Here is a 23,881-nt window from a genome sequence, read left to right on the forward strand (position 1 = left end):
AGTGAGTATTAGTATACCACTCATATTCAGCTCTCACAGCGACAGATTACCTGGTTGAGCTGGTCCGCTCTCCGTCATTAGGGCTCCCTTGCTCTCTCCACTGCTGCCGCCGGACGCAGGGTGCTTGTCTCCGTCGTCGTCGCGCATTCTCTTCGCCCGCGCTGCTTGCTGCCGTGTCGTCTTCCGATTTCCGCCCGTTTACGAGAATGAAGGGCTTCAAAAGTTCGTACTTAAAAAAGAACAAACAGTAATTACTACCGGTTTTTCACCGGTTTATTTACTTTAATTAAAAATTTGTGTCACTTTCAACTTCAAATTTCGCGATAAGCAAAGCGACGTTAACTTCGGTTATTGCGACGTTATGAACATTAACCCTGCGACGATTAACGTCACTTCGTACTGGTTGCACGAAATTCCGTGGTTGCAGGAAATGCATGGAATCCGGTACTTGGTCGACCGATTGTGAATCACCATCGCTGATAAGGAATCACATCTTAGGCAGAGTACAGAAAGTGATCTTCACGGTCCCACGAGTATCCACGAGTGCTGCATTATATGTGGATCGTCTTGATAAGAGCTTACATTTGCTAAATGAGCGACTCTACTCGGTGGTACCTTGAGCCGTATATCGCCGAGGTACGGCTCAAGTTCTTATGAGTCAAGGACACAGATGGTATGCAGTCAAACATTTTGGACACCCAGTCAATTAGAAAGCAATTGGTTTAACAGAAAGCTTAGGATATGCTTACCGTTAAAGGAACTGCCTAAGATCGTAGATATCGCGCTCTCGAGAGCAACGTCCTTACCATTAATGCAGCGGCAACAGGATGTCTGCCCGACATCAACTCAAGATGTTCTAGGTACTAACTTGGATGACCACATCCGAATTGGACGAGCAAGACAGCAATGAAGTTCACACTCCCAGAAGATACGATCCCCAACGTGAAGCTATCTAAGACACTTCGAGCTGCGTTGGTTCGCGAAGCAGAGACTGTTGTACGCGAAACAATCCATGCGAATGAAGCTTTCCTTGAAAATGGCTCTCGCTTTCCTACTTCCGACTGGCGATTCGTGCGAGCAAAGCAAGGATTGAACGTGTATTGCCAGCGATCAGGGCCAACTGGAAGCTCTTACTCGCGGAAAACTGGGCTGGTTTCTCCCATTTCTCCCACTATACCAGCGCGAACGCCATCGTTGTCGTTATCTCACCCGATTGCAACTGAGAAGTCGAAGCGAAGAGGGAAATCCCTCATGGTTCTGCATGGGGCTATCGATGGAAATCTCGACGACTGTATGTTCGGCTCGCTTGCCACTACTGAGGAGACGTGGAGATGGAGAAGTTCGTACGTTTACGAGGGACTTGACGAGGCTCGGCTTCTTTGTACCCTCAAAGGACCGACTGCCGAAGACCCTTTTCGTTTCCTGGGTCTCAAATGGTTCACTAAGGAACTCCCTTCTGTACTGTCGGGTATTATGCAACAGCGAGATTTCCTGATCATCGAGGCTACGGGACTCACGCTCGACTCAAACGGAGAGAGAGTTGGCTACTTTTTAATGCACTCTGTCTCCCTCCCTGGAATTGTCCCCGAATTTCCTCAATTAGGCTTAATGAGGGAAGAGATCAGTGCGTGCTACATCGATCGACAACTCGGCGCGAATCAAGTGGAAATGTACTGCCGCAGCTTCCTGAATCCACGCGGAAAGCCACTTAACCGCCTGACTGCAGTTATCGCCGCTGAAGCTCTTCTAAGTGCGATTAGTATCATCGACTATGCGTACATCAGGAAACTCACGTGGCTGGTTAAGAACAACCAGGAGCGAATGTCAGCGAGACGCTGTCGAACTCGGCGTCAAAGTGGCGCTTTCCCTCGCTCCAGGCGCTGTCAGATGTGCGATAAAAGCTTCAGCAGACTCGCGCTGAATGTAGGCGCCGAGTGCCAGATCTGTCGTGGATTGGTCTGTAAAAACTGCTACGTTGTGAAGAAAATGACGGTGGATTTTTCGACAAGAGGGGCTGTTAAACAGTGCGCTGTACGCGTTTGTGTGTGCTGTCTTCTCGAAGCGAAGGAGAAGTCTGTTTGGGAGATGGCACTGGATGGTGTCAGTGAAACGCGATCAGAAGCTTCGTCCAGTGTGGCCTCGGGCCAAAGGAGATACACGTTTTCAAGGCTTGAATAAGGTCAGTTGTTCCTAATTTTCCCTGCAATTCATACCTATACCTTTCTTTAAAACAATAGATCTATCAGTGTTCGTACGCTGTCAAATATTTTGTCGTTTCGACTCGCGCTGCATAATATCCTCTCTTCGTGCGGTACGATTGCGGTCACCAAAGAAATCCACGAGTTACCGTGGCCTCGTTGAGATGCGAGCACGAATCACGTCGCGATCTTGCTTTATTCAAGCACGCTAGCTTGCTTGCAGGGGTACCGTCTCCTTCAGAGCTGTGGTAGATCCTCCGGCTTTGTTTCTGACGAGTTCTTTGCAATTCAGGACGCTGTCGGTAAGTAGTCCTGTCGTGGTGGTCTCGAGCAACGAAATTACGTTAGCTACCCACAGTCCCGCGTTGCATCATCGGTGCTGAGTCAGCATGGATGGCGGTACTTGCCTGCATCAACACAAGAATAAGTAGCTTTTTCGATGCTGTTCTATTATAGTATCTTTTGGGCGAATCTGCTGTGTACAGCAAGCAGTCTATCGGATATCAATGCGCAATTGCAGTAAAAGAAGCCATGGAATGGCAATTGCACATGTACACGACTGTACTTGATGCTGCTGCTCTTCCAAGTGGGCAATCTAAGATCGACGGTAACTCTGGATCGTCTGCACTTGCACCACACCGAATGCTTCACGCGGCCCGACGAAAGTCACCGCGATTTGTGAAATTCAACGTAGCACATGTGTTTTTTTTTTTTTTTAAACCAAGACGCTGTCACATTTGTTGAAATCCTGCCTGATGCTACCAAAACGCTAAAGAAAACATGCTGGTTTGAGGGCGATCCTCTTCAGAAATTTATTGAATCTTCCGTCTTGTTGGGCAACCACGAAAGTGAAGGCATCGTGTATCGCTGACTGATACGGTGTGAGCAACCATCGCAAAGGTCCCTGGAAGGTGTAACTTACGTCCTGCAAACCATTTGATTCTGCATCAACTGGTATTTCAGAAGCCACCATTGGCCTCGACGGTCAACTTGATCATCTGGTGGGGCCCCCGAACGGCTCTTTGCTCAAGTCGCATCCTCAAGACATCCAAGTGCTTTGCACCTGCTGTTGGGCACAACCAGCGACCACCTGAAAGGGGTCACAAACACTTTTGCCTTCCACGCCACAGGCGCAACTATGAAGTTCACGTTGCCTGAAAACGCCTTCCCGGAGTTGATTCTATCAACGGAACAGCAGCAAGAATTGATCGACGAAGCTGAGACGGTGGTGCGTGATACTCTGGCAGCAAACGAAGCCTTCCGCGCTGATGGAGCCACATTCAAAGACCCGCGCTGGAAATTGGTCCGCGCAAAAGACGGACTAAATGTGTATCACCACCAACTGGCGAGACCAAAAAGCTCTCGGAAGTTCAGAAGACCACGCTTCAAGAGCTCCTTCTCGCCCGTAATCCTGACCGAATCGCACGTGACGGATCCCACAGGGGCCAGTACGTGCGATGTCGAACTATCCTCGTCAGAATCGGGAGAGGAAATGCGTCGTCCTGCAGGGTTTCAGATGATTCTTCACGGAACCGTGGACGGCAAGTTGGATGACGCGATGTTTGGGACCTTTGCAGCCACGAACCAGGCCTGGATGTGGCGTAGTTCCCATATCAACGACCGTCTGGACGACGCACGCGTGCTAGCAACTATTAGAGGACCCACAAAAGAAGACCCATTTCGGTTTTTGGGCGTCAAATGGTTCGTCAAAGAGCGTCCTGCTGTGCTTACGGGTCTGGTTCAACAGCGAGACTACCTCATCCTCGAAGCTACGGGGCTTACGGTGGACTCTAAAGGCGAGAAAGTGGGCTATTACCTCATGCATTCCATCAGACTGCCTCGAATGGTACCGGAATTAAACGAATTGGGTCTTCTACGAGGAGATTTGAGTCTTTGTTTCATCGATCGCCAACGCGGCAAAAATAAAGTGGAAAAGTATTGCCGCAGTTTCAGCGACCCTCGAGGTAAAATCATCGATCGTGTGGCTGTTGCAGTCACAGCCGAGTCCCTGATCTGTGCTGCTAGTATCGTCGACTACGCGTATATCAAAAAATTGACGTGGCTGATGAAGCACAAGGGCGACCAAAGTGCATCAAATGAACACCACTTTCGACGGGATGCTGGACCGCGACCCAAATGTTGCGAAAGCTGCGGCAAAAGTTTCGCCAAATTTTCGCTTTCGAGCGCTGGAACGGGAGCAGATTGCCAGATATGTCGACGCGTAGTTTGCAGTAAATGCAGCGTCGTTAAGAAGATGACCGTGGACGTATCCGATACTGGAGCTGTGAAGCAGTGCGCATTACGGTTCTGTCTTGAGTGTCTGCATGAAGCCAGGGAGAAGTGTGTGTGGGAAATGGCTCTAACTGGAGTTGACACCGCTTCGGAGACTTCGTCGGCGTCGGGTTCAGCGAGATCAGGGCCACACAGATAAAAGCGAGTAAAGTGAACGGGTTTAATCATAAAAGCATTAAAAATTGTTTTAAAAAATTTAAAAAAATGCAACAACAGTGTTTTAAACAGGTTTACGCATCGAAACCACTATTTCGGTCACCAAAGTAGCTTATTGAGGAACACGAGCTGATCCTGAAGTTGAGGAGCATTCCGATGAGGTTTCAACGCCACTCAGCGCCATTTCCCAAACCGATTTCTCCTTAGCTTCAAGCAGACAGGTTAGACAAAACCGAAGCGCACACTGCTTGACTGTTCCGGCACTTGATACATCCACAGTCATCTTTTTCACCACACTACATTTACCGCATACCACAAGACAGCAGATCTGGCACGGAGCTCCAGCTCCAACACCAGTGAACGAGAACTTGGTGAAGCTCTTTTCGCACGTCTCGCAGCGAGTAGGTCGCTTCTCCTCGACCTTACGACCGCCCTTGTGCTTCATCAACCACGTCAGTTTCTTGATGTACGCGTAGTCGACAACACCAGCAGCGCAGATCAGCGCCTCAGAGGCGATTCCTACTGATACTCGGTCAAGCATTTCACCTCGAGGATCACTGAATCCGCGACAGAACAGCTCTACTTTACCAGGTCCGCCCTGTCGATCAATGTAACAAAGACTCACTTGTCCACGGATGATCCCCATTTCGGGAAGTTCCGGAACACCAGGTAACGAGACGGAGTGCATGAGGTAGTAGCCAACGGTGTCTCCTTTGGAGTCACGCGTAAGGCCTGTAGCCTCCATGACGAGGAAATCTCGCTGCTGTACGATACCCGAAAGAACCGCAGGGTTTTCCTTAGCGAACCATTTGATACCTAAGAACCGGAACGGATCTTTACGAGTGGGTCCTCGGATGGTGGCAAGGATCCGAGCATCATCAAGTCGGTCATTGAGATGCGAACTACGCCACATCCAGGCTTGATCTGTAGACGCAAAGGTACCGAACATACAGTCGGCTAGGTTACCGTCGACGGTACCGTGCATAACCATCAGGGATACACCTGGACGTCTCATGGTGTCTTGGATTGTATTCCCTGTAGAGCCCGATGTTTCTCCTTCGGTGCTTGTCTCCCAGTGCATGTTACTTGCAGCGCGACCTCGAAGCTTGAAAGACCATGATGAGCTTTGAGGTGATGATGGACGTCGCACTTCAGTCGAGACTCTCTTGCTCCCAATCGATCGACGTTGGCGATACACACTCAGTCCTTCTTTCGCGCGTACCAATCTCCACTTTGGGCCACGGAATGTAGCGCCTTCGGTGATGAATTCTTCGTTCGCTGCTAGAGTCTCGCGCACTACGGTCTCGGCTTCGTCGATCAAGGATTCTTGTTTTTCTTTGGATAGATTGAGAGCTGGAAACGTGTCTTCCGGTAACGTGAACTTCATCGTTTCCTTGTTGAAAGCGAATAGAATTGTGAATTAACTGACAACCATCCATGGCTCTGACTTCAAAGCTTTTATTTATCTAGGGGTTGAAGGATTTATAGGATTCATTCGGTACAAGTAACGCGGTTTTGGTCGCCAAGAGTAGAATTACGTGACGTAAATCAGGCACAACGTTCACCAGCGGTGTTAAACAGCGTTGCCTTGTTTGTAGCCTTAGCGTCTATCCAAACGTCGCTGTCACATTGTACAGGTATTGAGCTAGCACTTTGCTATCATTGGAGCAACTTGCTAAGCAAGTGGTTTCCGCGAAAACCACAAACGCTCTGGGGGCTTTTGCTTGGCGAAATGATGTGTCCTCGTGAAAGAGAATGTTATTGGTCTTCGGATACTGAACGGCGAAATGTTATAATTGTTTTGGCGACGTCTTCACAGAATGGCGAGTTTTTGTGTAGCCCAAACAATGCCGAAGATACTGTTAAATCTGGTCGAAGCAACGGAGGCCTGCATTAGTGCAAGAAGTTACATTATAAGATACCGTGACAATAGCACCCGTGAGCGTAACTAGGACAGCACCAGTATACAGCCTCCTTCAGGCCTACCTGAAGCGGCAACACCAACCAAGAAGTGCGACAGAACAGACAAGTCGCGTGTTATATGCTTCCAAAAGGCATCTATAGCGAAAAGACAAATATCAAATAGAACTAACTAACCCGTGAGCGTATCTTGAAAGTACATTGAAGTGAGAGAATTCAATGTCATTATTTTAATATGGATAAGAGCTTTATACGTAAAGGTAAAACTTCTAAGCATTCTAATCTTTGCACCAGCTAAATCAACGTGTGGAATCTCTTATCGCTTTGCTTGGGTCTTTCTGAACAGCGCCCCCGCGAATGTACGTGGCCATATGAAGGTGACGGATCTCGATACATGTGCCTTTCACATGCATCAGACTCGACGTGGGTAGCCCTACCACCGCGAAAACTCTGATACATGCCGTTCATACGTGAATTTCCCTTTTTCACAGAGCCTCTTGAGTCCGGTTTCATTCTGAAATATGTAGCTATTTCTCCCTGTCGATAAACGCGAGTGCCAACACGTTGATATTCGGAGTAAGATCGACCATCGCATCTGTGCTGCACTCTACCAGGCGTCCCAACAGCCTCAGGTGTGGTGGCTTCAAAGCAATTTTGTGCTATTTCCCAGGCCGATTTCTCCTTGGCTTCAAGCAAACAGGCCAAGCAGAACCGAAGCGAGCACTGCTTGACAGCCCCAGTGTCGGAGACATCCACCGTCATCTTCTTAACGACACTACATTTCGTACATATCACACGCTGACAGATCTGACACGCAGAACCTTTCCCAGTTCGCGGGAGGAGCGTAAATTTGGTGAGATTTTTGTTGCAGGACTCACAATGGGTTGGTCGAGTTTCACGTGCTGAATCACCCAAATTTTGGGCATTTTTGTGTTTCATCAACCACCTGAGTTTCTTGATGTACGCATAGTCAACCACTCCAGCGGCGCATATAAGCGCTTCAGAGGCAATAGCAACGGACACTCGCTCCATCATCTCTCCACGAGGATCGCTGAATCCACGACAATACAGTTCCACTTTGCCAGGTCCATTTTGACGCAAAATAAAGCAGAAACTCAATTCTCCCCGAAGAATACCCAATTCCGACAATTTTGGAACACCACGTATTGCCACAGAATGCATCAGAAAATACCCGATTTTCTCGCCGTTAGCATCAGTTGTCAGCCCGGTTGCCTCCATAATGAGGAAATCTCGACGTTGAAGTATTCCCGTTAGCACAGTCGGGTGTTCCTTGGCGAGCCATTTAATACCCAAAAAGCGAAATGGGTCATTCTTGGTCGGACCTCTGACCGTCGATAGGATACGGGCGTCATCCAGACGATCGTTGACATGCGAACTGCGCCACTTCCACGCGTCGTCGGTGGCTGCAAATGCCCCAAACATCGAGTCATCAAGGGTTCCATCCACCGTACCGTGCAGTACCATAAGCGATACACTTGGTCTTCTCATAGTATCTTGAATACTGCACTTATTCACGGACGACGAAGACACCTGCGTCTCCTCTTCGATATCTGTTCCCAGCCGCTTTCGACTCGCTGCTTGAGTACTTAACCGCGTTGACCGTTGGCGATATACGTGCAGACCCTCCTTGATGCGAACGAGTCGCCATTGCAAGTCGGGGAATTGAGCACCTTGGTTCAGAAAAGATTCGTTTGCGGCAATGGTTTCGCTCACAACCGTCTCGGCTTCTTCAATTAACGCTCCTTGGTGTTTCCTCGACAGCCTCACGGGTGGAAATACGTCGTCCGGTAGCGTGAATTTCATGGCTTGGCGATCAGGAATGTTTGGGAATGAGTCCAGACGGACGGAGTAATAGACGCCACCAAGGCAAGACCTCGTGCCTCACTTGCTTAGATTCGATTGTGAGGTATGCAGAGTGTGTCAGTAACCAGTGTGTGTTGTACTGCACCCCTTGCTGGACCGCGGCGGTGGGGCAACATTGGCATCACGAACGAGGGATCAGTACTTGCTATATCTAATATTTGGTAATAATATATTATCTAAAGAACCAGTTTTTAGATGAAATAAATAATTTCATGTCCTGTTATAATTGATCCCTTTTATCTAATCTGATTATTTTTCGGTGTAGATGATCAGATTCTATCCCGTCATCAAGTCAAGTGAAGGACTGACATCTCGTCCTGGTGTCTTTCTGCTACATGTATAGGTCCGCTTTCATTTGTTTGTAGTTAGCTACGCGAAAGAGGGCGAATTCATCATGGAAATAGATAACGGGATTCATTAAAAAAAAATTATGATCTTCTTACGGCTGCTGCGGCGAGTTCCCACGCCGACAGCTCCTTGGCCTCAATCACGCACGACAGGCAGAAGGTGAAGCTCTTCTGCAAGATCTCCTTGGTCACGTCGATAGTCAGTTTCTTCTGCACGCTGCACTTATTGCACGTCAAGCACCGGCAGATCGTGCACCCGGACGGCGACTGAAGAAGTCCGAGTTTCTTCAGGGATTTATGACATACGCTGCAATCTGTGCCGGTCAAAGGGCTAGCCGTATCGCTTCGTCGCACCATCCAGCTCAACTTCTTTAGATTCGAACATTCCACGTATCCTGAACACGCAGAGACGTTGTGGGCCAGCATGAGAATGCCATAACTCTCCATCATTTCTCCTCGCGGATCAACGAAGCCACGGCAGAACATCTCCACGCTATTGTCTTTAACCTGTCGAGCGATGTAGCACGTGGACATTTGTACTCGGATGATATTGTGGCGCTTGTCTAGAGGTGGACAGTCGTCCAGTTCGATGGAATGGATGAGGTTATAGAAGATTTTCTCTCCGTCTGAGTCGAACGCCATGCCCATAGACTCAACGTATAGGAAGTCTCTTCGAGTAGTAAACGCTCCATAGTTTCCTGTTGACCACTTGATAGTCACGGATCGGAACGGGTCCTCCTCACTAGGTAATTGCAGCGTCGCCAGCACTTTTCGATCGTCAAATACGTCGTTGTGGACGTACGAATTACGTGTAATCCAGGATTTTCTGGTATTCGCGAATGCGCCGAATGCCACGTCTTCTACGGTGCCGTCGATGACTCCAGTGGCGATGACGAGTGGGACGTGAGATGGTTTAACCTTTGAGAGAACACAGTCGTCAGCTAGCGAAAAGGATCCATCGGCGCTGGACGAGCTGTGTGTATTGACGCTGTCTTTCTGCTCCAGTGCTGCCGACGCCTCGTCATCATACACGTACGGCCGGCCTGAGTTCTCCCGTTCGTGCCGTTCCATGGCGGAAAGCGACAACAGTCTCGGTCGACTTGGGTCCTTCTCGTCTTGAGACTGTCCTCGGGGTTTAAAGGACCCTTTGGAGTGTCGAGACCGATAGACGTGTACCTTCTCCTTGGACTTGACGTGTTTCCACTGGTCGTTTGGCAGCTGGCGGCCGTTGGAGACGAACATCTCATTCGTCTGCAAGGTCTCCGCTATGATAGCGTCCGCCATATCGGTGAGAATCCGTTGCTGTGTCTTGGACAGAGAGACGCGTTCAGGCACGGCGCCCTGTGGAGTCATAAAGCTTTTAGGCATGGCGCTTTCTAAGCCGATAGACCAGCGTTGAGGTCGGAGCAAGTTTGAGAATGACGGACGCTGCAAGCAGCGGCGTCTACAGCTGAAAATATGAGGTGATGGTGGAGCTCGACCTGTATGTTGCATCATCTTCAATTGGACCGAAGCAGCGTCTTTGCTATCCATCTGTCAGTCAACACGAAGGGATCCGCAACAGGCATTTTGCCAGTTGGCATAGCAAAGGACACTACATGGCACAGCATGGATCTAGTGGCGATCGCAGTAGACGAACTTGTACGTCGAATTAGGCATTGGTCCTTGATGGCAATGCAGCGCTCGATCATGCTCGACGAAGGTCTCTGATCGTAGAAGACAGTGGAGCAGTGGAGTTCGATCTTCACGCTGTCGTAGCTACATTTTTGGGGTCTGGATGCGCAGTAGCATCTGCTAACCATAGAGCGACCGGCTGATATGCAGCGATGGCTCTGGACGGCGCTGTCTCGACTAAAACTCGCAGACGCTCGCTGGGATTTGTCTGCTGGGGACGACGAGTTCAACTTGGCATTTTGCTTACGCTTCACTGCGGTCAGTTCGAGTCAAATGTCTGATTCTCGTTGACGAGTCAGGCACCGGATACTTCGCATGGTGGGAAGTCGAAGTATCCGGGGGCTATGCTCGATTTGAGGGCGTGAAAGTTTAGCATTCGGTGTAAAGGTGGCTTCGCAGCCATAGCCAAGCTGATTCGACTCGAACCTCTGCAAGCAAACTTCGCCAGAGGAAAATTTAGCTTTGGAATGGCCAATCTAGGCATGGATTCCGAATTGAATTCCAAGTGGGTGGGAATCTCGCCGTAACGATATAGAGCTCGATACCGCTTTCTCATCAGGCCGGACTCTGCCGGCGACAGTGTCAACGTGAAGCCGAGGTACACTTTTGGCTTGGGGTGTTCCAAGACGGTTGCGTCAGCGTCGCTGACTCAGCGACAGTGTCGGTGTCGCCGACACCGCTATGTCGGACTTGGTATATGAGATCACGGATAAACTACACGTTCCACGGACGATGTCTATGCAACGAATTGACCTTCAACGAGCGGAGTGTACTGTAGTATATGTAGTAGTAGCAATAACCTACTGTAGTGCTACCGGTGTCTACGACATTGCCGTCGATCGCTGGAGAATCTCGAGTCCAAATTCGTCTACCGTTCTGTGATCGCGCAGAGCTACCTTTCGCTAGTGCGGCTGCCATCTGTCGGTATCCCCTTTTCAACTGCGGTCAATAGCGCTTCCATGGCTAAGATATATAGTTGTTTTTTTTTACTAAGATATTACCATTGCACCCTATCTGCGAAACTGAAGTATGCAGCTACAGCCTCTTGCAGCTGAACCCCTTACCGTGTTGTAGATCACAACACGCCATCTACTCTTTCTAACTGGTGTGTCGTTTTCATTTGACTACGCCTGTAGTTGTATCGAAAATGAACGGGGGCACGGAGTCTGCACAACCAGGCATTGCCTTTTACGCAAATTAGGAATGAGTAAAGATAATCGGTGTCCCGGACAGTACTTCGAAGTAATTTGGACAATCACACATCGAAATGACGCCCGGTTGGAGAAGAGAGCTTGACCAGTTCTCCGAGCCAAAGCGTGCTCAATCAGTCTTTAAACGAAAATCAATACAGCCATTTCTCCTAATAAAATATAATGTGAAAAAAAGCAAGTTGTAAAAAAGTTGTAGAAATCTATCCTATCGACAGTCTCGATAGGATGGATTTGACGATTCTTTTCGATTCGAAACCTCCTCTTCGAGTACATGTAGATTGTCCTTGTTGAAGCTGCTGGGGTTGTTTGCATCGGCATGAGCACAACTCCAATGATGTCGACGAGCGCAACGGCAGAAGTGGCAAGATCGAAATGGCGCTTTGCAGACGAATCTTCAAGCGTCAACAGCAAAAACACCGACAAGACAAGCGCGGCGCAATCCAGTGCTACTCCATCCAGTCTGGATTTCAGACTGGGGTCAAGGGGGTGTCGACCACTGGATTCCTGGCAGCAAGTGCAATGGAGACCCAAAGCAGACATCGAGAACAAAGCCTGTCACCCTGAGAAACCTATGGTGGACCGCGAATTCCTGCCCACGATGCCAGCGAAGTCGTAAGGTCCTGTCGACGACTCGCCTCCAAGATCGTCTACCCGATCTTTTGCCCGACATCATTTTCGCGCCTGGTGTTGACAAGTGCCTGTCCTGTGTGGAGTCGACATTTCACCATGCCTCGCTTAATCGACGCTGCCGAGAAACAAGGCGCCGACTAGGACTCATCAAGAGCACACGCCGGAAGAGTTTGACATGGCCAATTGAATCGATAAGCAGAAGACACAAGTGCAATCGGATTGCTGTTGAACTCTGTGGATCGATGTCAACCCGCCGGCGCCGTCCATCCTTGTCGTTCATGCGCGCTGCCGACACCTCGAAGACAGAAGAGACTTGACACCTTCATATAGTGCTACCGACACTGTCGAACTCGAAGCGATAACATCTCACGCTGCAATGACATCGGGAAGAATGTCGAAGCTGTTGAAGCGTTTGTTTGTTGGGCGATGCAACCACAACGCAGCGACCTGGTGGGTCACGAATTTTCCATCGGGGACAGCCCACGAAGGCGTGTGCCTATGCATCCACGCTGACAGAGTCAAGCCAAACTGGTTCATCACCTCATCGGGCGAGTACGCGTGGCACCGAAAGCATCATTCTTAGACTTGTGTCAAAACCGAAGCCAATGACCAAATCCATCCCAGCGCCGGGTGCCGTACCCGAACGTGTGCATGTATCAGCGGCACAGCAGCAAGCCCTGATTGACATGGCTGACAGCATCGTCGCCGAAACACTGCAGACGTACGAGGCGTTCGTCACCAGCGAACGCCAACTGCCGCACGACCAGTGGAAGCACGTCAAGACCAAGGAGAAGGTGCACGTCTTCCGGTCCAGACGCGGCAAGCCACACAGTCAGTCCTACGACGAGAAGGATCCAAGTCGACCGAGACTGTTGTCCGCGACGGCCATGGAGCAGGCAGCGGCATCCGGACGGCCACCGTTCTACGACGATCCGGTTGAAGAAGAAGAGATAAGCAGCAAAACCCATAGTTCTAGCAGTGACACCGGGTCCTTTTCGTTGCTGGACGACAGTGTACTTGCTGATATCAAGCCGTCCCACGTGCCGCTTGTGGTGGCTACAGGCTCCATTGACGGCACCGTTGAAGACGTGGCGTTCGGTGCCGTCGCCAATACTAAACGCAGGTGGCTGATACGCAATGCGTACGTCAAGAACGATACATTCGACGGCCGTAAACTGCTTGCAACACTGCAGACGCCGAGCGAGGAGGACCCGTTTCGGTCCGTTGTGATCAAGTGGGCGACGGCAAACTTCGGGCCGTTCATGACACGCCGAGACTTTTTGTATCTAGAATCTATGGGTATGGCGTTCGACTCAGACGGTGAACGGGTGTTCTACAACCTCATTCACTCCATCCAATTGGACGAGTGTCCACCTTTAGACCGCCTCAATATCATCAGAGCCAACACTTCGATCTGCTACATTGTCCGTCAGCTCAACAGCGACAGCGTCGAGTTGTTCAACCGAGGATTCGCCGAGCTTGGCGGCGAAATGATGGAGAGCTACGGCATCGTCCTTCTCGGTCAGAACGTGGCGTCCTGTGTTGGCGTCGTGGAGTGCTCAAACCTCAAGAAGCTGAGCTGGTTGATGTCTCGCCGTCGACGCAGCGATCGCTCGGGTATCGCCCCGACAAGCGCGTGCGGCGTGTGCCGCAAGTCGCTTAAGAACTTGGGATCTCTGCTACAGGCTCCGTCGGGGTGTCCGATTTGCCTGTGCGTTGTGTGTAGCAAGTGTAGCGTCCAGAAGAAGCTGACGGTCGACACGTCCAACGGGATCACACTGAAGAATTTTACCTTCTGCCTGTCCTGCGTCATCGAAGCGCGCGAGTTATCAGCATGGGAAGTCGCCACTGCCCGCCTCGAGAGCTCGTAAAGAGACCAACTGATTCAATAGAATAGACGTACGCCATTCATTATTTAACAGTTTGATCGAGCTATGAATATCTGGAAACTGAACATGTAACTTCAACATGTGGCTGCGGTTTGGCCGGTCCTCGTTTCGCTAAGCGAGACCTTGAACAAGAGAAGCAAAGCTGACAAGGTCTGCCTGAAACAGGATCGAGATCGAGCTTTGCAACCGAGAGCAGACGACGCCGTCTATAATAAGTAGTTCAAAGCACAGCGCTTGGGTGACGATTCTCGAAAGTACCGGTTTGCGCTTACGAGACAAACTTCTAATCGCAGGCTCGTCAATGCTTCGCGTTGAGCTTCTACCGCGAGGACGTGCATTCCAGGGCAATACTTACTGCTGAAATCTACCTCCACATCATTGTAAACGTGGCTGAAGAACAGCGATCGAGTCCATCGGCCAAACCCGTTTCAGTCCGCAAGTTGCAGTGCATGACCAACGCTGGTCATCGTGCTGTCGCCGATCATCGCTCGGTCTTATGTGCACGAGGCTGCAACGGCCATCGAGGTCCAGGCAGACAGGCCGCGGGTTCAATTGCAAGCCATCTTCATGCTCATCACTTTTGGCGTCTGGCCGTCGATCTTAGGCATCGACTTATCTTCCCTCACTAACGCAGCGACGAAAAACCTAGATGAGAGCGACGAAGGAATTTGGGGGCGTCAAAGGCAAGCGAGCGTCCTAATGCCACGACACGGCGACGAGAAGTTTTGCGAAAGTTTTCACCGATGCCGCGACACCCCAACAGCGCCGCGCTGCTGGCACCGAGCCTGCGTCTCTGACCCATCTCTGGAGAAAATCTCAGCTGGTCTGCCCGACTGGCTGCGGCCTTTTGCTTTGTGTTGGGGCGTCGGGTCACACCGAGGTTCTTGCCATTCCAGAACTTGTCCAGCATCGCAAAGCTGTGTAAATCATGGCAAGGTCCACGCTGGCAGCGAACGTGGTGCCCGACCGCATCCAGCTGTCCAAGAAGAAACACCAGGAGTTGACTGACATGGCCGACGGTATCATTGCCGAGACGCTGCACACGTACGAATACTTCGTCGCCAATGGCCGTCAGCTCCCCAGTGACCAGTGGAAACACGTCAAAAGCAGGGAAAAGGTCCGTGTCTTCCGCACGCGACGCGGCAAGCTGCAGAAGATGCACAGTCAGTCGCACGACGAGAAGGACCCGAGTCGACCGAGACTCATGTCCGCTGGCGCCATGGAGCAGCACCAGCGGCAGGCGGCGGCGTACGGCAGACCGTACGCCTATGACGACCCAATTCCTGATGAGGAGGTCAGTACCACCACCAATAGTTCGTCCAGCGACGCCGGATCCTTCTCGCTGTTCGAGGACAGCGTGCTGGCCAAGGTGAAGCCATCTCATGTACCACTCATGGTCGCGACTGGCCAGATTAACGGGACGCTAGAAGACGTGGCCTACGGCGGTCTTGCCAATACAAAGCACGCGTGGCTCGTGCGGAACTCGTACGTACACAACGACTCGTTCGACGACCGGAAGATTCTGGCAGTATTGCAGTCACCGAGCGAGGAGGATCCGTTCCGGTCCGTGACCGTCAAGTGGGCTACCGCCGACTACGGCGCGTTTACTACCCGTCGTGACTTCACGTACCTTGAGTCACAGGGCATGGCCTTCGATTCAGACGGCGACCGTATCTTTTACTACCTGATTCACTCAATCGAGCTTGATGATTGCCCGCGTCTCGACTTGAGCCACAATATCATTCGCGTTCAACTATCCGTGGCCTACATCACGCGTCAGGTCAATGATGATACCGTGGAGATGTTTGGTCGTGGCTTTGCGGACCCTCGTGGCGACATGATCGAGAGCTACGGCGTGATGCTGCTCGCCAACAATATCACTTCATCTGCTGGTGTCGTGGAGTGCTCCAACATGAAGAAGTTGAGCTACCTCATGACGCTACGCCGACGCAGTGACGCGTCCGGTATCATCCAGTCTAGCGACTGCGGGGTGTGTCATAAGTCTATAAGCAGGCTCGGAGGACTGCTGCAGTCACCGTCAGGGTGCCCGGTTTGTCGCCGGGTGACATGCAGTAAGTGCAGCGTCCAGAAGAAGCTCACGATTGAGGCGTCGACGGAGATTACGCAGAAGAACTTTACATTCTGCCTACCCTGCGTCATTGAGGCCAAGGAGCTGTCGGCATGGGAGGTCGCTACGGCCTGCCTCCGCAGCGAATAACGATAGATTGATTATAGGCGTAACTGGCGCCAGATATTTAAATACAGCGAACAGGTTTTTTGAGCTCTTCGACGTATTCTTCATCGTTTGAACGCGAACCGTCATCTTCATGTAGTCACGTTCGACGCGAGTTCGTGCGGGCAAGAATGTGCGCAGATCGATGTGATCACGTCTCGTTGCCCGCGTTGACGGTGTACGTTGTCACGGGCACATGGCTCCAGCATGGTGTCCTTGGCAACGCTTCTGTGCCCCCACACAACCGTGCCGGTCACAGTGGGAGACTGATGCCGTCTTTCGCGACGACCCACGGTCACGCTGCCTTACCACCTTGACAACCAGCGACGAAGCAGCCATGTGACTGCGAATTGAAGCTCTAGCGAAGCCGCGCATGCTCTACGCGTGCAGCCAGCATCGGTTGCCGGCAGCCAGGCTTAATATTCGCCAGCGAGGACAGGCTGTCTGCCACCAGTTCACTGGCGAATCAAGCAATCGATGCTGTCTATGCGCCTCCTTCCTGCCGCCGGCTCCCTTCCCCACCCATGTCAGACTGGCATTGTCACCAGCCGCACGATACATCCCAGCAGCCATTTCTTGACTTGCTGCGTCTAGCGTGGGCATATTGCTCATTCAGGCTGACTCAACCGGCAGCTAGATTATCGAGGACTGTTCCACCATGAAGAGCTACACGCTGGCGGACAGCGTGCTGCCGAAGCGCTTGCACTTGTCACCCGAGCAGGAACAGGCTCTGACTGACTTGGCCGACCGCATTGTAGCGGAGACGTTGCAGGAGAACGAGGACTTTATCGCCAACGACCGGCGGGTCGACGCCCGTATCTGGAAGAAAGTCAAGTCGCGCGAGCAGGTGCACGTGTACCGGACGCGGAGGTCTGGCAGCAAGCACCGTGGCAGCAGCAACGACGTCAACGAGAAAGAACCCAGTCGTCCGAGACTGTTGTCCAACAACGCCGTTGAACAGCATCAACGCGACGCCATCGCGGCCGGCCGGCCGCTCGGTTTCGTGAACGACGAGGACGAGGACGTTCGCGGCGAGGAAACCAGTCGAACCAACACGCACAGCTCGACAAGCGAAGGCGGCTCTTTTGCACTGGAAGACAGCGTACTAGCGAAAACCAAGCCGTCGTACGTGCCGTTAATCGAAGCGTCTGGCGTCATGGACGGATCCGTCGAGGACGCGGCGTTCGGAGCCCTGGCCGACACGAAATATGCGTGGGAAGTGCGCAACTCGTACACAAAGAACGACGGATTTGACGGCCGGAAAGTGCTCGCCACGCTACAGAGACCTAGCGAGGAGGACCCGTTCCGGTTCGTCGGTGTTAAATGGGCCACGCGCGACTACGGCACGTTCATGACCCGGCGAGATTTAGTATTCCTAGAGTCGTCCGGCATGGCGTTCGACTCCGATGGCGAGCGTGTGTACTACAGCCTGGCACACTCGATAGAACTAACCGAGGTGCCCACACTTGACCGGTTGAACATTATCCGCATGAACCTCTCGAGCTGCTACATCATGCGACAGCTCAACGACGACAAGATCGACGTCTACTGCAGAGGATACTCGGATATGGGTGGCGAGATGCCCGAAGGATTCAGCGTAAGCTTCTTCTCGGCAGCCGTGGCTGGCGTCTCGGGCATGGTCGAGTGTTCCTACCTCAAGAAGCTGTCGTGGTACATGAGCCGCCGTCGGCAGAGCGATTCTACTGGAGAATCGCGTTCCAGTCACTGCGGCGTGTGCGGTAAGAGCGTCAATAAGCTCTCCAGCCTCGTACAGCCCGGCAGCGGGTGTCCGATCTGCAGACTGCCGGTTTGCAGCAAGTGTAGCGTGCAGAAGAAGTTGTCTATAGTGTCTCCCGACGACGTCGTCCAGAAGCAGTTCTCCTTCTGCCTGTCCTGCGTCATTGAAGCACGGAAGCTGCCGGCTTGGGACGTCGCGACGGCGCTGCTCAAGGCCACGTGATTGAAGACGAAAGATGCAGTGAAAGAGGTGCACGAACGTCGAAACCAAGGGCGAGTATTAGATACCGTGCCGTCCAGAATAGCCACGAGCGTCAGGTGAAGCGCAGAACTACGAGGCTGAAGAATATAAGGGTCCACGTATAGCTACGAAACGCGCGTTATTAAGCATGACTCATCAGAGCATGCCTCGCTGCTGCACTTGCATGTTGAACTGAGAGGAAGTTGGTGGCGCGTTCAGGTCCGTTCGACCTCTGCCTCCTATTGCTTGCATCGTCGAGTTGCTGCGAAAATGCAGGGGGGCCGGAGCCTGCAGTTTCGTCGGATGTTTTCAAGTGATCCGCGCCGGGATTTGGCGCAGCACAAAGCTCACGCAGCCAGTGAAGCTGCTTCGTCGCGACGTGATGCCTTGACTCATTCAAAATCAAATGGCAAGGGCCAACTTCACCTAGGTACATGGATAACGCTACAATACATGTAGCATTTTTCCAACGCGGTGCTGCCACGCAAGCTTTTGGTTTATGGATTGCGAGGTTGTAGTGCATGTGCGCGAAAGACATCGGTTGGTGGTGTGAGTTTTCGAGCTTTCGACATCAGAAGAAGCATGAATCCAATCGCTTTTTGCATGCATTCGGGCGAACCGTTCACAAAGACCTTGGACGAAAGCTCAACAGCACGACGCAAAAGGCAAGCAGGAAAAAGCGGAGAAGGACAAAAGATGCAGCGTTCAATCTCTGCTCGAGCGAGTCCGGCTCGGTGCATGAAAAAGTATGATACGCAGAGTGACGAGCGGCGACTGGACTTCAGTCTGGAGGCGCAACCGGCAAGTTGCAGTCTCTGGTCCAAGATTTGTTGGTTAGCCCGCCATGTTTGCTCTGCAGTCTCCCGATCGTCATCTGCACCGCAAGCTTAAGCCACTTTGAGACTTGCTTTGTCGCGAGTAAGACGGTTGGTGGCAATAGAGTTCCACAATGGTATTCAAGGACATGGACAAGATCATTCCTAGCCGCGTGAACCTCAGCAAGGAGCGCCAGAAAGTGTTAACCGACACGGCCGATCGCGTCGTGGCCGAGACGCTGCGTTCGTACGAACTGTTCATTGCTAACAACCGCCAGGTCGACTCTCGTCTCTGGAAGCACGTTAAGTCGCGTGAAAAGGTTCACGTGTATCGTACTCGCCGTTCCGGTTCGAAGCGGTTAAATGCCGTCAACGACAAACAACCGAGTCGACCACGGCTACTGTCGAACAACACGATAGAACAGCAGCAACGGGAGGCACAGGCAGCGGGACGACCGCACGCCTTCACCCCCGATGAAGAGGACGAGGAACCAGAGCAGGGTATCGAGAAATCTGCGAGCAGCACGTCGCATTCCCAGTCGCAGTCTCGGTGCACACAGAGCTCGTCGAGCGACGCCGGCTCATTCACTGTGTTCCCCGAAGAGAGCGTGCTGGAAAAGGTCAAACCGGCTAACGTCCCGCTGGTCGCAGCGATCGGCATCATCGACGGCTCCGTGGAAGACGTCGCGTTCGGGGCCCTGGCCAACACAGACGACGCGTGGTTCGAGCGCAACTCGTACGTCAAGAACGACGGGTTCGACGGCCGCAAAGTGCTGGCGTCGTTCCAGAACCCGAGCGAAGAAGACCCGTTCCGGTTCGTCGGCATCAAGTGGGCCACGCGCGACATCGCCGCGTTCGTGTCTCGACGCGACGTCCTGTTCATTGAGTCGTCGGGTATCGCGTTGGATTCGGACGGCGAGCGCGTGTATTACAGTCTTGCGCACTCGATTGAGTTGGACGACTGCCCGGTGCTGCCCGACCGGTACAACGTCGTCCGTCTCAACCTGTCCATTTGTTACATTATGCGCCAGGTCTCAGAGGCCCAGATCGAAGTGTACGCCCGAGGCTACGCCGACATGGGCGGCAACCTGCCTGCGGTCATTGGGCTGAACGTCTTCTCGCAGGGTGTAGTCGACGTGGTAGGCATCGTTGAGGCCTCGTATCTCAAGAAACTGGCGTGGCAAATGGCTCGCCGCCGTACGAGCGACGCGTCCACACACCACACGAAAGACTGTGGCGTCTGCGGCAAAAGCACTAAGAAGTTTGGCAATCTTATCAACACTGGAGGCGCCTGTGCTATTTGTCGACAGACGATCTGCCAGAAGTGCAGCGTCCAGAAGAAGCTGCTCTTAGATGCCGAGGAAGACCTGCAGCGCCAGCTCACATTCTGTGTGTCATGCGTGATCGACGCGCGACAACTGTCGGCATGGGACGTTGCCACGCAGCAGCTCAAGCTGAAGCAACGCCGGTAAGCGAAAGGAAGAAGCGTAGAGGAGCAAGTAGAGATAGTAGCTAGAGAAGGAAACGTAATTAAGCACTTCGAATTGACAAGAGGCGATCGAGCCGTCGTATTTTATCATAAGAAGTCTCAACGTCCTCCTCATTCTATCTACCGGTAGTATTATCATGCGCACACGTAAGTACCATGCATGCACCGTATCCTCCGTCTCAGCATCGTCTCCTTGTTGGAATTTCTCGCTGACGGCACACCGAGATGGTTGGCCACGAATGGTGGTGTACAAGTACAGCGGACATGGGCATCGAAGTTGGGCCGGTACGGTTCCCTTTCTACAGTGTATAGCCGATGAACATGTACATCAGCATGTACGTCTTGAAGGCAACACAGGACACATCAAATTGTTAAATCGATAGCGGGGCCGCCTCTCTCAGCGAGACTTGTAGTCCCGTAACCAGAAGGTGTGGTGACCATATCTAACATGAGTCTATCCCATGTTGACGAGATCGTTTGTGTGTTTTCTCAATGAGAGCTTGCTCTAATGACGTACAAGTAGAACCTTTCAGGATCGCCGCGGATCCATGTAAAGTCTGCTGCAGTGGTCCTCCACGTCCACTGAAGACCGGTGCATCTTCCATCGTGGCAGTCATCGGCGCCGCGAAAGAATCGGCGGCACAGCACGGTGCGGCCGATCATGCCGCTAAGTAAACCGATGCGGTTTACAGAAGTTGGTGTACTCACGGCACCATCAATGGTGGTTCATCACGACCGCACAAGCTAGAGTTACAGTATTGCCCGCAATCGCAGTTTTAAAATTGAGACTCATCGGCTCTTGTCCGACAGCAACTTGGCGACCGCCTCGGCCTTGGTCGAAGCACTCAACACCCTGCGTCGACAAGGTCCCCAAGGACCGACGGCAGATGCGTCCCCATTCGAGTCGAGCCGGCGCGCCCGGTATCTTATTAACGCTGCCTATCCACCGAAAATTACCCTCGCCTTCTCTGCATTACACTGCCACCTGATGGCAGCACCGCAGGCAACATGGCAGCCAACAGCACCGATATAACAACGACCAAGCCCGCGTTATCCAGTCTAAGGGGATCATGACCCGATCAAGGTGGGGTTGGGCTCTGAAGATAAAGAAGAATTATTGGACGGTTATCGTTACTGCAAAGCGCCCAGCAGACAACACACCTGGAGGGTGCTTTGGATCGGCTTGAATCTTCCATTTGGTGTTGTCGTCGCGACGTAGCGGCGCACACTCTTGATAAGATGGTGTCCATGGCAGACCACGCGGCCATGCTGTGCCAGTTTATTGGTGCTCCGAGGTCTATCCTTCTGAACCCCCGAGCCTCGTTTTTCCATCGTGACCAGCGGATGTCGCTGACCGATTCTACATCGGCTCAAGTCGCACATGGCGCGACACGACGACGCGCTTGAGCCCAATGGGCCTCAGCCCATAGAAGAAGACGCTCCGATCTCAGTTGAAGAATCCCGAGCCACCCTCGCCTCCCACTACCAGCCGTAAAAGCTCGAGGTCTCAGCTATAATACCAGCACTCTCTCTTCAACTTTTACGTCGTGAAGTTGGCATAGGACGGAACTGCCCAACTGGGAACGCACAGAAGGTGATTCATTTCACGAAGTGCTCGCAGACAGCAAAAGCATGAGGTTTGGAGATTCGTGGGATGCCGGCCACCTCTTCCCTCCTCGGGAGCTGGTGCTCACGCGTACAGACACGGAGGAGTACGAAATATTGGCCGACCAGCTCGTAGCTGAGACCGTACAGGCCAGTGAGGACTTCATCGCTGATCGACGTGCCGTCGACCCGGAACGATGGAAAGTCGTCATGGAGAAAGGTAGTATGACGGCGTACCGTTCCCGGTCACGCGGCCATCGGCGTGCGCGCCGGGACCGTCTGGAGACGGAAGAAGCCGTCGAGTCGTCCTTTGTGCATCGGCCGAAACTCTACTCGACCGACAGCTCGTTGAGCGACTTAATGGGCCGTGGCCACACGCACCTGTCGTACGAGGACGACTCGTCTTCGCTCGGGGGCTCAGACTACTACGAGAACAGCAGAATCGACGGCGAGTCGCCCGAACAGAGCGTACTGGGCAAGACACGTCCGCCTAACACGCCTATGGTCTTTGGTGGCGGTGTTATTCCAGGAACCGTAGACGACGCCGGCCTCGGCTTTCTAGCAGATACTGAAGAGCGCAGCATCATGCGCGCAGCGACAAACAAGGACATGAATGTCAAGGACCTGCGCATCTTGGCGCAGATCCGCGGCCCTACACAGCAAGACCCGTACCGGTTTCTCGGTCTCAAATGGACCTCCTACCGAGCAGCAGGTGGCGTGGCTAAGCCTCGAGATGTGGTAGTGATCGAGTCAACAGGCATGACGACGGACTCGAACGGCGAACGTGTGTTCTACTTTTTGAACCATTCAGTGGAGATCGAGGAAGTCCCAGAGTTTAAGAAGCAAGGACTGGTACGTCTTCGCACGTCCAGCTGCCGTGTCGTGCGGGCGTACAACAGCCAGGGAGAAGTGGAGGTGTATTTCCGCGGATACTGCAACGCCGGCGGTCACTTTAGTACTGGAGCATCGACACAACTGCTCTGTGACGGATTACTCGATACCGCGCAGGTGGTAGAGGAGTCGTATCTGAAGAAACTGGCGTGGTTTGTCCACGCGTACGCTCGACGACAGAACAGCCACGGGGACGACGACCCGCATGAAGGATGCGCTTGCTGTCATAAACTGCCTACGAAAGGATTCAAGAAGCTGCTGGAGAGCAACACGACTTGCTTCTTGTGCAGGCGTAAGGTCTGCAAGAAATGTACGGTCAAGAAGAACCTACCCATCGACATGGCCAGTAAGAAGAGTCTCGACTTCTGTTTAACTTGCTATCTGAAAGCGAAGAAGCTGTCGGCGCTGAGAGTTGCAGTGGCAACGTTGCCAAAGTAGATGTACCGACAAAAACATTCTGGATAGTCACTTAGTTTTAAAGCTCAACAATAGCAAAAACGTAATGCAACAACTTCATGTTGAAGTGGGCTTGAAGCGTTTGATAACCTCAATCCTGATTTCTCGTAGCGTTTAAAGTTTTAACTTAAAACCAGCGTATTCTTGCTGGCCTAAGCTAACAAACTGTTCGTTTTACAACAAGGAAAACTTCAAGGATGACGAACACTTGTA

General features: G+C 52.2%; 12 protein-coding genes across 12 annotated transcripts; 9 read left to right on the plus strand and 3 right to left on the minus strand.

Annotated features, from left to right (window-relative positions):
* Positions 1–906: 906 nt before the first annotated feature.
* Positions 907–2,232, plus strand: PPTG_11682 (hypothetical protein; the record flags this gene model as incomplete). The annotated part of the gene is made up of 1 exon (XM_008907807.1): positions 907–2,232. One exon carries the CDS (start codon positions 907–909, stop codon positions 2,176–2,178), a length of 1,272 nt encoding a protein of 423 aa, XP_008906055.1. The 3' UTR covers positions 2,179–2,232.
* Positions 2,233–3,336: 1,104 nt separating this feature from the next.
* PPTG_11683 (hypothetical protein) lies at positions 3,337–4,690 on the plus strand (the record flags this gene model as incomplete). The annotated part of the gene is made up of 1 exon (XM_008907808.1): positions 3,337–4,690. One exon carries the CDS (start codon positions 3,337–3,339, stop codon positions 4,627–4,629), a length of 1,293 nt encoding a protein of 430 aa, XP_008906056.1. The 3' UTR covers positions 4,630–4,690.
* Positions 4,691–4,758: 68 nt separating this feature from the next.
* Positions 4,759–6,033, minus strand: PPTG_11684 (hypothetical protein; the record flags this gene model as incomplete). Its single annotated transcript, XM_008907809.1, has 1 exon — positions 4,759–6,033. One exon carries the CDS (start codon positions 6,031–6,033, stop codon positions 4,759–4,761), a length of 1,275 nt encoding a protein of 424 aa, XP_008906057.1.
* Positions 6,034–6,772: 739 nt separating this feature from the next.
* Positions 6,773–8,595, minus strand: PPTG_11685 (hypothetical protein). Its single transcript, XM_008907810.1, has one exon. The coding sequence runs from the start codon at positions 8,388–8,390 to the stop codon at positions 6,861–6,863; it is 1,530 nt and encodes a 509-aa protein (XP_008906058.1). The 5' UTR covers positions 8,391–8,595; the 3' UTR covers positions 6,773–6,860.
* Positions 8,596–8,842: 247 nt separating this feature from the next.
* On the minus strand, positions 8,843–10,393 carry PPTG_11686 (hypothetical protein). Its single transcript, XM_008907811.1, has one exon. It carries the CDS (start codon positions 10,328–10,330, stop codon positions 8,879–8,881), a length of 1,452 nt encoding a protein of 483 aa, XP_008906059.1. The 5' UTR covers positions 10,331–10,393; the 3' UTR covers positions 8,843–8,878.
* A 161-nt stretch (positions 10,394–10,554) lies between these two features.
* Positions 10,555–10,757, plus strand: PPTG_22992 (hypothetical protein). The gene has a single exon (XM_008907812.1). It carries the CDS (start codon positions 10,624–10,626, stop codon positions 10,750–10,752), a length of 129 nt encoding a protein of 42 aa, XP_008906060.1. The 5' UTR covers positions 10,555–10,623; the 3' UTR covers positions 10,753–10,757.
* Positions 10,758–12,013: 1,256 nt separating this feature from the next.
* PPTG_11687 (hypothetical protein) lies at positions 12,014–12,298 on the plus strand (the record flags this gene model as incomplete). Its single annotated transcript, XM_008907813.1, has 1 exon — positions 12,014–12,298. One exon carries the CDS (start codon positions 12,014–12,016, stop codon positions 12,296–12,298), a length of 285 nt encoding a protein of 94 aa, XP_008906061.1.
* Positions 12,299–12,890: 592 nt separating this feature from the next.
* PPTG_11688 (hypothetical protein) lies at positions 12,891–14,267 on the plus strand. Its single transcript, XM_008907814.1, has one exon. The coding sequence runs from the start codon at positions 12,918–12,920 to the stop codon at positions 14,181–14,183; it is 1,266 nt and encodes a 421-aa protein (XP_008906062.1). The 5' UTR covers positions 12,891–12,917; the 3' UTR covers positions 14,184–14,267.
* A 745-nt stretch (positions 14,268–15,012) lies between these two features.
* PPTG_11689 (hypothetical protein) lies at positions 15,013–16,487 on the plus strand. Its single transcript, XM_008907815.1, has one exon. The coding sequence runs from the start codon at positions 15,130–15,132 to the stop codon at positions 16,417–16,419; it is 1,290 nt and encodes a 429-aa protein (XP_008906063.1). The 5' UTR covers positions 15,013–15,129; the 3' UTR covers positions 16,420–16,487.
* Positions 16,488–17,092: 605 nt separating this feature from the next.
* PPTG_11690 (hypothetical protein) lies at positions 17,093–18,394 on the plus strand (the record flags this gene model as incomplete). The annotated part of the gene is made up of 1 exon (XM_008907816.1): positions 17,093–18,394. One exon carries the CDS (start codon positions 17,093–17,095, stop codon positions 18,392–18,394), a length of 1,302 nt encoding a protein of 433 aa, XP_008906064.1.
* A 967-nt stretch (positions 18,395–19,361) lies between these two features.
* Positions 19,362–20,699, plus strand: PPTG_11691 (hypothetical protein; the record flags this gene model as incomplete). The annotated part of the gene is made up of 1 exon (XM_008907817.1): positions 19,362–20,699. One exon carries the CDS (start codon positions 19,362–19,364, stop codon positions 20,697–20,699), a length of 1,338 nt encoding a protein of 445 aa, XP_008906065.1.
* Positions 20,700–22,037: 1,338 nt separating this feature from the next.
* PPTG_11692 (hypothetical protein) lies at positions 22,038–23,762 on the plus strand. The gene has a single exon (XM_008907818.1). The coding sequence runs from the start codon at positions 22,349–22,351 to the stop codon at positions 23,648–23,650; it is 1,302 nt and encodes a 433-aa protein (XP_008906066.1). The 5' UTR covers positions 22,038–22,348; the 3' UTR covers positions 23,651–23,762.
* Positions 23,763–23,881: the final 119 nt, after the last annotated feature.

Source organism: Phytophthora parasitica (genome assembly GCF_000247585.1).
Source record: "Phytophthora parasitica INRA-310 unplaced genomic scaffold supercont2.27, whole genome shotgun sequence".
In the NCBI taxonomy this organism is placed as follows: Eukaryota; Oomycota; class Peronosporomycetes; order Peronosporales; family Peronosporaceae; genus Phytophthora; species Phytophthora nicotianae.